This window comes from Antennarius striatus, chromosome 15 (genome assembly GCF_040054535.1).
Source record: "Antennarius striatus isolate MH-2024 chromosome 15, ASM4005453v1, whole genome shotgun sequence".
NCBI classification, from domain to species: domain Eukaryota; kingdom Metazoa; phylum Chordata; class Actinopteri; order Lophiiformes; family Antennariidae; genus Antennarius; species Antennarius striatus.
Window position 1 is genome coordinate 10,972,833 of NC_090790.1, and position 12,203 is coordinate 10,985,035.

The following is a 12,203-nucleotide window of genomic DNA, read 5'->3' on the forward strand; positions in this document are numbered from 1 at the left end:
CTGAAACAAACGTCATCAGCATGCGCCTTCATTGTCAGACGATAGGCGACTGTTGTTTATCATTCGTGCTAACCCGTCTTGTAATTCTTAAAATAGGAAAATACACACATTACTTGAAATGATTTGTAATACGTTTTGACGTTACTTACTCATCCCAGAAGGGGGATCTGTGATCCTGTCGAAAAGGTCGACGACGTCAAAGAGAAGGTTTTATAGATCGAGGAGGTAAAGTGACACCATCTATGATAGCTAAATGCTAGTAATTCACTGACACTGACGATTAACCATTTAGTGGATGTATTTGTCTATTGGTAACTGCACATCTCACTAACTGGATCACCCAAAATAGTTTGGAATCACTTTTCATGACGAACACCAACAACAACGATTATTCAATCAGCTAAGCCAACGTTAGCGGATAAACAGAGAAAAACAATTGCTATTGTCCGACTGTATGTCTGAGCCACGTGTTTGTTTGACAACATGGATAAAAATTTTTCACCTTGTATGATTTCAGGATTCTGTGCAAGCTATCCAATCTGTAACAAATAATATGAAAATGTAACGAACAAATATGCTGAATGCTTCTCACGGTACCCTATCTACACTAATCTTAGATGTGGATTCTTAACCTTTTGTATAAAAAGGGCACTTTCAGACATTTGACGTGTGACCTAATGCAATAGCATCTATTTTCAGATCGAATTATAAGAAGGCGTTTAAAGTTCGTGCCAGAAAACGAGAAAGAATTCTGTCAATGTGGACTGAGATACAAAATCTCTTTTAAATTTGTGAGGATAACTTAACTAATATGTATTTGCTTCAACATATTTATTGTTTTAGTAGTCATTGTTTTTTGTGTTCCATTTGGCTTTGGAACTACCTTTGGGTTTAGTCTGTTCAAGGCACTTACCCATTCTAAAAATCAGATTAGGAATCTCAGCACTGTCTGCATTTTAATCTCCATGTGGCTGAACGGACAGCAGGTGAGACAATTGATCATATTTTTCTTTAATTGTCCAGATGTATGCTGACTAATAATATGTACCACAGTGCTCAGGCAGGTGACAGAGAGACAGACTGTCAGACAAATAAATTGACAGATACTTCATTTACGCTGAAGGAAATCATGTTCCACAAGACAGCACAGCTGTGAGGGAACAAATAAATACAGATAAACATATAAATACACAAATAAAGCCCCAATAACCCTAAAGAGACAAGATAAATAAGACAACAAGGATAACAGATACACAACTGAGGACATGTAAGTACACAGCTTGACAAACACATAAGACCACATTCAAGTGAAAATTACCAAATGGTTCCACACAAATACAAATGGAAAATGTTGACCGACACCTGCCTTTTCTTTCTTAACTTAATTTCTGTGTCATCTACTTCTTTCCCCCTCAGAGTACACATGTCGTCTGCAGCAGGTACAGTGGAAAATGCTTCCATCATTTCAGAGAGCGCGGCCCATGAAGGAAACCGCCTGTGGATAGGCAATATTGATCCCAAAATTACAGAGTGAGTAAATTCACTACTCATTTCAGATAAAATATATTTATTTATACTGTATATATTTTCCATATATTTTTCTTCAACTTGGCAATTGCTATTTAAAAGACAAACTGTAATATCAAATAATGTCTCAGTTGGTTTACATTGAGTTAGCACTCAGCTTGTTAGATCTTTAAACACTTATCATATTTATTTAAAAAACAAAATGACAAAAAATACATTATAAGCAACCACTTTAACTTTATTCAGTCAAGTTTTGTTTTTTAGCTGCAGCAAGTGTCCAACTTTGAGGCTTTTATAAGTCTGTCCATGCTATAGACTTTAAGGCAATGCTTTTTAACTTACCTGCCTTTGCCTCATAGAGGGCGGTGTATTGTGTGTGTGAATTTATGATTGATTAACTGTGTGTGTAGTCTGTGTGTGAGTTGTGAGCTGAGACTAAACAGATGGAGCTGGGTGTGTGAAAGAGAGGCAGCGATGCATGGCAACCTGCTCTGCTAAGGAGCAGCCATCATTCCTCTCTCACCTGCCCTGTTTACTCTCTGTGTGTCAACTTGGAGCTGTGTGTGTGTGTGTGTGTGTGTCTGTGTGTGTGTGTGTGTGTGTGTGTGTGTGTGTGTGTGTGTGTGTGTGTGTGTGTGTGTGTGTGTGTGTGTGTGTGTGTGTGTGTGTAAAAGGATATTTTAGGCTTCAACAACGTCATTTATGAATGCAGACATCTTTCCGCTGTTGCATTTGTGTCTGGGGGCGTGTTTGTAATTGTCAGAGTGTGCAAATCTCCAAAGGTGACCCCTGCATATATTGTGATGGACAGACACACAGTGTTTTTTTGGGGGGTGAGGGGTGTTTTTGTGTGCCTGTGGGGGCTGCTGGAGAATGTATGGACTGCAGCTCTGGTGGGTGTCTAGACAGGCGTTTCCTTCCCTTCACCCTGCTCTACTCTACTTCTTCTTGCATACGCTGCTTCACAGCATAGAGGGAAAACAAGAGAAATGCCTGTGAGTCCTGGTGCTGATTGGGAAGATTAATTAGCTCCTGGGACACATACACAGTAGTGGTATCCCCCTGTTTGTCCTAGTAAACCAAGCCAAAATAGGAGAAGAGATGAAATAACCAGAAATATGAGGTACAGGTTTGAGTGAATCTGTGAATGGAACTCATATTTTTACAATTTAAAAGTGAGTTTTGTTTAGCTGATTTAAAACAAGTCTTCATTGTCAAATTTTCTCTATAATTAGGTACAAAATAAATGGAGGGTTACTTAAGAACGGTTCCATCAGTCTTGTCAGTGTAAATCAGAAAAAGTTTTTTCCACGAAACTCTGGAGTCCCATCAGTTTTGTCATGAAATTGTGGCTTTTGCGGTTTTTTTTTCTCCCTTTGGTTTTCTCGATTGCTATTGTTATGAATTCAACTTTGACTTTGGTGGTTCGTCTCATTTCCAGATCAGATCTGAAAATCTGCTCACTGTGCGGTCATGAAATGACTCACAACAACCAAAATCTATAATATCAGTGTTTGCTCCTTGGGAGCGTCTCTTATTTTATTTTTTTCTTATTTCCATTCTTACAAGTGATTTGTCTCAGATTAGTCTAATGCATATGTTTCCCAGTGCACTCAAGAGATAGTTTTAGACTCATTTAATCTGTCTGACCACAATATTTTCAACACATTCTGCTTTAAATTAAGTATTAGATTAATGTTGCTGCGATAAACAGGGAGGTTTTGTCATTTAATTTTTCTTTTGTATCAAAAATTACTTTTGCCGTGTTTATGTGACTGAGCTCAAGTTTTTTAAGAAACTTCAGGATTCCTTTTTGGGCTTGGGGTTCCCAAATAGACAAGAATCTATCTGAAGGTTGTGCCTAAGCTTACAACGATTTCTCTTATTCTTGTGCATGTAGCAACTTGCTCCTAACTCTTCAAATGCTCAGTGACAACGAGGGCTTCCCTACCAGTCAAACTATTTTAACTCCTCATCACTGAGATGCTCAGGTTAGCATCCCAGTTCTTTTCCAGTCACAGGGACACAGCAGGTGTAATTGGACCTTTCGACACATTTTTATTTTTTCATGCTTTGGCTGCTCCGAGAGGAAACAATTTTCACTCATGTAAATTCATCACTTTGTCTTTTTGGCACACTGGTTGCATTAGATTTTTTTGTCCCCAGAGGTCATTGCGTACTTTAAAAGAACTTTTAACCATCCCTTTACACACTGAGTATTTCTTTTTTGTTCTTGAAAGATATTGCACATGGCTTGCTTGCCGTGTAGTCAAAACCCGCCCCTCCTCCTGTCTCAAGTTTTCCCCTCTGGCCAGCAGAATTCTGCTCTGAGCCTTTTGTCTCATCATTTTGTTGGACTGGACTCACATCCCCCTCTTCCTTCCTTTCTTCCTTCCTTCCTCTTCTTCGCTTCCTTGCTCGTGTATCTTTCCTACCTGGCTTCTCACCTCCTCTCTTCTTTTGGCTTCTCCTCCTCTTTCTCAACCTTTCACCTCCCCGTCAACATCCCCTCCCTGAACTTTACTCTCCTGCTGCCCAGCTTTCCCTCCCTTTCCTCCCCTCCTCCTAGCCTCCTCTTCCTCCGGCGGTTTTTACAGCCCCCAGGAGAAGAAGTCCATTGTGGTTCAGCTCAGTGTCGATAGTGTCAACTACTTCATCTCTGTCACATTTGCACATATGCATGAACATGCTGCATGCATGTATTCAAACGTTGTATAAAATGCTATTTTTTAGAGCAAAACATTAATTTTAAGACTTTCCCCATTTGACTTGAATGACCGCCTTTCTCATTTACTAACCACGCATGAAGTAGAAAAGCAAAGTATTTGTGGATCAGAGTGTGGAAAAGTGTTACGTATATATAACAATGTGAACATTATATATCGAGGATTGTCTTTCTAAATGAATCCAGAGGAGTCACTTTCACATGGGAGCCTCGCAGGGTGTTGTCTGGGAAAAGCAGAAATACTCTCTGGCCTCCAGATCTCAAGGGAGTCATAGAAGTGGGAAGACATATGTACAACCTGCTGCTCAAACCCACACCTCAACCCCTCACATCCCATATCCAGCCTCATTCATAACGTCTCATATAGTCATCTCTGCCATGATGACGCACACACACTCAAATGACCTCAGGATGAAAAAAAAAATCACGAGCGACTAAACAATCAAAGGCTAAAGCTTCATTCATCATTAACGGCAACACAAAACACTTGAGGTCACTCCAGTGCAGGTACGGGCATCAAAACAAAAACACAGGAAGTCATTTGTTGATTTCTTTTGTTAGCTCTTTTAGGTTTAGTCTTTGCTTTTTATGGTTAAGTGGACTTTCTTGTGTCACAGACGTGAGCGTAGAAAAAAACACAGGTAGAATGATAAAATGAATGACACTGAAGTGAAGTGGTATAGTCGGTACAGTAAGATGACATGTTACACTGAATCCAAGAACATAATGAGGTATCTCATGGTGGGTCCGATGATATTCCAATCACAAAGATTCTGTTTGTTGCAGAGGACCTTTGGTGAACATCAGATGCATATGATTGCTTTATTACTTAATTTTACAGGTATTTGAAAGATTTTTTTATGTAACTGATTTGTCATTTCATCCATTTTTAAAGCAAAAATTTTCAGAATTCTACTTTCTCAAATATTTTATACATATATATACTGTATATATATATACACACACACAAAACATTTCTTAGTATTCTGTGAAAATATCTGGCTACAGGACAAAATAATCAATTGCACAAACATTTATATTCATTTAGAAATATCTAACCATTAATTAAAAGTACTATAATCATAAAATATCTTTCATCTCAAAGGAATGAAGAAAAAGGCTTCAGTGTTTTGTGCAAAAATATAAATAAGTTCATTAAAAGAAGCTTTGACACTTCAGGAGATGGAAAAAGCACCTACTGTTGATCGTGCCTTTAAAGGTATCAGTAGCTGAGCATTGATGCTAAAATACCAGTGAATATACAGTCATTTTCAGGCAGCCCTGAACTCGCTGTTCTTTTCCTGTACACGTATGTTCATATGCAGCTTGACAGTTCCAGGCAGCTCCAAACAGTGAATGCATATTGTTTGTACGTAGCCCGGCGCTCATGGGGGATTTGAGGTTTCCTCTTTTTTATTCCCTCATTGTCCTGCTACTGTATCCTCAACATTGTCTCAGTGAGAGATTTACTGTCACTGAGCTGCTAGACCAGCTGACCTGCTGCTAAAAAGGTGTCAGCGAGTGAAAGGCGTCATTCTCATTAGCCCCTCTTGACAGATTAATGGAATATAAGGTGGCAAATTCAGTGTGGCGCAGAGCCATGTATCTGCTCAAAAGACTGACCTATGATCTACAGTACTGCATATTAGCCCCATGTCTGGTGTTGGACATCTGTGTAAAAATGTTACCCCCGTTCTTATTTTCTGTCACAGAATAAATATCATTTAAGCCTCTTCTATGTTTTTTTCCCCTGTATTTTCCTCCCTCCAGGTATCACCTGGTGAAGTTATTGGAGAAGTTTGGGAATGTGAAACAGTTTGACTTCCTGTTCCATAAGTCGGGGCCTTTGGAGGGCCAACCGAGGGGCTACTGCTTCGTCAACTTCAACACCAGGGAGGTACGTGCAAGACGAAGGTCATATCTGTGTTCATTTTGTAAACCGATCAAACAACCACAACTGTTACATTTTGAAATTGTTGTTGTTGTTTTTTTCCAATAACGTGATACATGTGTGTCATTTTAATAATTTCTTACGAACAAATATTACAACAAATTTAGTTTGCAAAAGATCATTCGAAGGTGATGACATTAACAAATGCCAGTTGAAATGTTATTTCCTCGTGCCCTCGTCTATTCAAATATACTTTTTAAAGTAGTCCCTTGATTAAGTGTAACTATACTTCCCATGTTACTGCTTCACGTGCTTAGGACCTGATTGTGTGTCTTGCTGAAGTGGACTGAATCCCTCTCAGCTTCACAGCTCCACAGCGGTATTTGTTTTGGATTGCGCCTGAGGGATGGTGATAAGCATCTGCTTTCACAGCTAGCCCTATCTGTGTGATATGAAGCCGTCCAAAAGGATTATACATAGGAAGTGTGTGTTTATCTTGCACACCCACACACATTCTCAGAGAAAAACTACTTCATTAATATAATTTAGCACCAAAGGCGCTTACTCATTTGATCCACAGGACTGCATTTTGCCACATTGCCTCTCAAACACACAGCAGACACACACACACACACACACACACACACACACGTCATTAATGGTCTGTAGGCAGAGCAGCACATCGCTGTCTATTACTGGGAAGGCTAATTATTTAATGACTCGGGTGCAGTCAACAACACAGATTTTTAATCAAAACTGTCAAAAATCTTGCCTTCTGTGTTTGTGTGTCTGCAGGAGGCAGAGAGGGCTATCCAGTGTCTAAATGGGAAACTAGCTTTGTCCAAAAAGCTTGTTGTGCGCTGGGCGCATGCACAGGTGAGGGTAAGTGTCAAATTCAGTCTAAATCTTTATTAAAAATGGAACGCTCCATGATGCCTCACTGGGATAAGACACGCTTCTTTGCAATGGCGATTGCTGCTCTGGTTTGTGGTCTCCCTCCAAAGGCTGACAAACTAAATATACAACGGTCTTGTGAAAATTGCGTCATTAACCTTAAGAGATTTAAAAATAAAAAAAACAGTCCAGGAACCTGTGTGCTGTAGATAAGTACAAGGCAGAAAAGCAACCAAAATGATATAAACCTCCAACTGACTGATGCATCGGTTGATTTTCATTTTGCTTCACTTTTGTGTTACTGCTGCAGGAATCACAGAACAGTGGGGTCCCAGCATAACCTATGCCTGTCTCTTAACAATAGACAGCCTACTGGCAAGGGGTGAAGGGATATCCTGTATAGAGACGAATCACGCCCTACGCGTAAACACGCACACACACACACACACAAACACACACACAAAAACGAATAGTGGCAGGAGGTCAAGGTCAATTCAACTGCCTTTAAGGCAACCGTAGGATGAGTCTGATCACTTCTTGTAACTATACGCAGATGTTGGTGTTTATATTAAAAACTAAAATTATAAATCTTTAAATTGCAAATGTTCAGTTAATGCCAGTCTTTTTCAAGGGGCAAATAATGTTGACCTACATTCCGCATCATCTGCACGCCTTGTGGAATTAGTTTGCCGACTGTCTGGGAGAAAGTTTTCCTGTGTGCTGGTTGTTGTTTTTATCCACTGGGTGAGGAAGCAAGAGAAGTAAAACATGGGATTACATGTTTAGTTTTTAAAGGAAGACCGTTGCAGTTTGGGCTCATTTTAAATTGTTCAGGTCAGATTTGACATGTTTGATGCGATGATGCCAGCAGGTGTGAGAAAAGCTGCTCCACAGGAAGTAGTATCTTTAACCCATCCTGCAGTCCAACTGATTTCTGCAGACCAGCCTCTCCAGCCAGGATTGATCCCAGCTGGAAAAAAATTGATTGCCAGATGCAGAATTTTATCCCATCATGCTGGTTATGAATGCAGCACCTAAAACTTCCCTTGGTTGTGGTTTCTAACACCAAATATTTGTTTTTGAATATCAGGACAAGATGACAATTTGTGTGTGCGTGCGTGCGTGTGTGACTTGACATTTTCAACATTTATTCAATGAACTGCAGAATCATTTTGCATAATCAACACACATATAGCTGAGTAACATGTTACACATACGACACTTTGATAAAAGAAAAACCTGCTCCCACCATTCCGGTGACTGGATTAACTCCAAATCCTTAAACCTACAAAATATTAACCACATTTCTTTATTAAACTGTTTGAGTCTTAATTTATTCCTGTTTAATGTTAGATTGTTGTTAAAGATGTGTGTCTAAACAGCCAGATGTACTTCTACTCTATTGTCCCATAAAGTAACGTTTTGGATTGCCTACAGATTAAGGCTCTGCGTGGATCTATATGCATTCCAGCTCCAGGCCTTTAGGAATAGGTGGAAGGGAAGGGTCCTGGCTTGTGGACTGATCATTGTTTTAGACCTATTCTTGGCTATACATGGAATGTATTCCTTTCCACCCTATGTAATATTATATGTGCTGCTTTGTACATGTATATAACTTGATAACTTCAGTGCTTCTTGCACAAACTGATCGCTCATTTCCCTGCAAAAATGCTGCTGCAACACAAAGCTCTTCCATTCCTTGCATCCATCATGTTTGTGACTGTGTCGTTTTTGTCCTCTTTTTTTTTTTTTCTCCATAGGTCTCAAGAGTTCTGTGTTGGGGTGGTGGAGATATATGGAAGGTGGTTTTGAAAAGAATGAGTGCTGACATTGGTTGTTGCTCCAGCTACACTTTTGCGTGCCTTTAGGGTGTGATTATGAGATGTACACACTTCCCTGTTTGGTTACTGTCTGTTTGATCAGACACAAACAAAATCAATACTCTGGTTTAATAATGTTGATGCTTGTGGGAGGAAGCAGGGGCATGCTCTCTGGAGGACTGCTGTCAGTGTTTATCAGGAGCCCTGATGATGTCAGAAAGTCTGCCTGACAGGATTGTTGTTTAAATTCTCGTCTTCCTCTTCTTGTTATGTGATCTTGTTCAAACTAAAATGTCTTTATATGCAGGTGTGATTTTTTTCCCCCAAATGCACTGAGGTTATGTCACCATTTGTTCCTTTAGAGAGTGTTATCTTCATTTTGACACAAACCTGGGTTGAGAGAAACACAAGTGATCCACTGAGCTCATTTTTTTGTTTTTAGCAGCAAAGAAAATCCCTATTTTACCTTTCAATGAACAGTTTTTAGACATGATTCTGGCTCTGAGTTGTAGTTCATTTAACACCTTTCACATATTTGGACACCAGGCCCTAAAACAGACTTTTATCTTTATTGTGAGTGTTGTATTGTGCCATTATCCTATTGTCTCTTCCCTGTACAAGTGTTTTCTTGCTTCAATTTTTTACCCCTTTATCTCTCTCCATCTGTTCGTCCATTCATGTTTCCATCACCTGTTTGTTCCCCGTCTGTTTGTCTCGGCCATGGGTCTTTTCAGAGGTTCGAAGGGTTCCGGAATGAAAAGACGATGCCTTCCAGCCTGGAACCGTCAAGCAGCGGCTCCAAAGAAGAGGGATCAGTTACTAACAATCACCTCAGGTTGGTATCAAACTCGTGCAAGGTAATCATTTGCTGTTAATCAGTCATTTCTGTGGACTGTGTGGCAGCATGGCCAGCAAATTATAAGGTTTTGTTTGGTCCATAGTGGGCCTCCAGTTGTAAGTACTGGCCTACCGTATAGTCAAAATATGTCAGCTATCCTGATTGTCCAGTGGTCAAACGAGCTCTTCTCCGACACTTACGGCATTAAAATTTGAATTTGTCGTGTCCAAAACCAACAACTCAACATTCACAGCTACCGACATTGCCCAGGTCTTCTGAGCTAAGAAAGTAAGCAGGGTTCCGACGTCTCTCTTGGGTTCTAGGGTTTCATTTTTCACAACTAGTTTTGTCGTCCGTAGTGTATGAGGCCTACAAGTGTGTTCTTATATAGGACAGCCTCACTACCTACTTTCAGAAGAGGTTGGAAGCATGATGGCACTTAAGTTAACACATTAACGGGTTTTGTATTCAGTATGTTAGATGGCAGCTTTGTGATGATAAAATATTTATTTTCAGGAAAAAAATTATTTAAAAAAATCTCAGGAAACTTTTATGGATCCATGACATCATAGGATTCTGGGTGTGGATGTGATTTACCTGTTTCCAAGCGCTACTTGAACAGATCCTTGAATAGATCCTGCATTTAACTCCGATTGCATTCAGACACTGCCGTTGGAGAGCTCGTGGGCTTGTTTATCTCACAACATACAACTTTGTGAGAACTACATGACTAACACTTGGGTTGGAGAGCAATGTTTGTGGAAGTGTTGAAGTTGTCTGCATCCGTCTAGTGGATGCACATTTAGTACGCTGGGGACATGGAGCACTGTTATGTTGGTAAAAGGCCTCTCGTGCTTACAGTAGCCTCTCACGGAGGCGGTCTAGTGCATGTTCCAGCTCAGTTATCATGATTCTTCTGTGGAAAGACACCGCACTTTGAGTCTGTAAACTTAAAAAAAACGTTCTCTGTACACAAGAGAGGAAATATAAACTCTCCATCTCCCCTTCTCCGTCTGCATTTTGGATCGTTCTTACACTCTTCTCAGTCTCCGTTCTCCTCACCTGCACTGCAATCTTCCCACAAACTTCTCTCTGAGCTCCTTCAAATTCAGTTTCATCATATGAATGCAAGTTTTTCTCAATTTTTCATGTAGCTCAAAGGGTAATTTCACGGTTGCACTCGTGATTTTTTTCTTTACTCCTGCGCCTGTGCCTTGCTGTTACTAAGAGCAGTAATGCCTCCTCGTATTTTCCCCTCCATCTGCCAATCACTCTGTCACCCTTAGCTCCAATACTGGTATCTCCCACTCAGCCTTGCTAACAATATCTTCACTTTTTTCTTCCCCCTCCTCCTCCTCCTCTCCAGTACAAGTGCTAAGATCCGCGCCATCGAGGCCAAGCTCCAGATGATGGAAGAGAATCCAGATGATGACTACTCGGGCCCATCGGCCTACGTTTACAACAAACCGCCAGAGAGGAAACGCTGGGAGCCCTACTCTAAATCACAACGCAATAACCAGAGCAGGCCCTTCCGCAGGTTTAGGAGATGACCCATCCACCCACTCATTCTGGAGATCCCCACCCACACACAGACTGCACACTAGATACTATAAAGACTATACAGCTTCTGTCTGGGAATAAGTATTTTTTAAGTTGTTAAAAATATTTTGAAAACCTGAACTCTTTATAAATGCAAATTCTGGACAAATATCGTAAGTGTTTATTGTTTGTTTGTTTGTTTGTTTTTTTTCCATAGCTATTTTGGGTTACAGTCTCAGTCTTAACATGTGACCCACATCTGACTGCTGTGAAAGTTGGATCATTTATCAGTCTGCTTTCTCACTTTTGCAGAGATTTAATGCAGGCGACTGGTGTGATTGTGAATCACATGACACAGGAAAGAGAAATATTACTATTTCGTCATTCTTTCAGGTCACATTATTTAAAAATGAAATTTGAAGGGGGATTTGTTTGTTTTTTTATAGTCTTGACTGAGATTTCAATGAGGTGGAATCCACACAGATATGTAACACATGTATCGATGGAGTTCAGCCACTCAGCGGCTTATACTGTAAGTTGCAGTATTTTTGTGTGACGTATTTTACTCTACCTAATAGTTTGTCATTTTCCCCTGGATCCAATTTTTTACACGCCCTCAGTATCTTTTTACTGACTTCTTTTAAGTTGTTTAGAATATCGGTATTTTCTCTGAAACAGTCTCTTTATTTTGATTTTTCAATTAAAGGCAATTCAATATCAAATCTGCTGTGTGTGTGTGTGTGTGTGTGTGTGTGTGTGTGTGTGTGTGTGTGTGTGTGTGTGTGTGTGTGTGTGTGTGTGTGTGTGTGTGTGTGTGTGTGTGTGTGTGTGTGTGTGTGTGTGTGTGTGTGTGTATTCTCCACATTGTTCTTTAAGTACGGGTTGCTTTCAGGATTTGTCACAAGACTCCATGCCTGCCGCTCTAGTCCTTGCGGTTTTGCTGATAATATATAGTATTGTAAGAAATTT

General features: G+C 40.1%; 1 protein-coding gene across 5 annotated transcripts; it reads left to right on the forward strand.

The window, feature by feature from the left end:
* The first annotated feature begins 37 nt into the window (after positions 1-37).
* On the forward strand, positions 38-11,956 carry rbm18 (RNA binding motif protein 18). 5 transcript variants are annotated; one of them, XM_068335173.1, is made up of 7 exons: positions 38-225; positions 1,417-1,530; positions 6,023-6,149; positions 6,939-7,025; positions 8,798-8,839; positions 9,592-9,692; positions 11,062-11,956. In XM_068335173.1, exons 2-7 carry the CDS (start codon positions 1,424-1,426, stop codon positions 11,243-11,245), a joined length of 648 nt encoding a protein of 215 aa, XP_068191274.1. In that variant the 5' UTR covers positions 38-225; positions 1,417-1,423; the 3' UTR covers positions 11,246-11,956. The 5 variants fall into 5 exon arrangements, with proteins under 5 accessions (XP_068191274.1, XP_068191276.1, XP_068191278.1 ...); XM_068335175.1 differs by having other exon boundaries at positions 39-225; positions 6,939-7,019; XM_068335174.1 differs by lacking the exon at positions 38-225 and adding an exon at positions 239-1,267.
* Positions 11,957-12,203: the final 247 nt, after the last annotated feature.

What these genes read in the sequence shown, in the direction of transcription:
- rbm18 (XM_068335173.1), top strand. Translation starts at nt 1,424, where the DNA reads ATGTCGTCTGCAGCAGGTACAGTGGAAAATGCTTCCATCATTTCAGAG. An exon ending in TCAACTTCAACACCAGGGAG is followed by an intron (nt 6,150 to 6,938) that starts GTACGTGCAAGA and finishes GTGTGTCTGCAG; the next exon opens with GAGGCAGAGAGGGCTATCCA. An exon ending in GTGGTGGAGATATATGGAAG is followed by an intron (nt 8,840 to 9,591) that starts GTGGTTTTGAAA and finishes GGGTCTTTTCAG; the next exon opens with AGGTTCGAAGGGTTCCGGAA.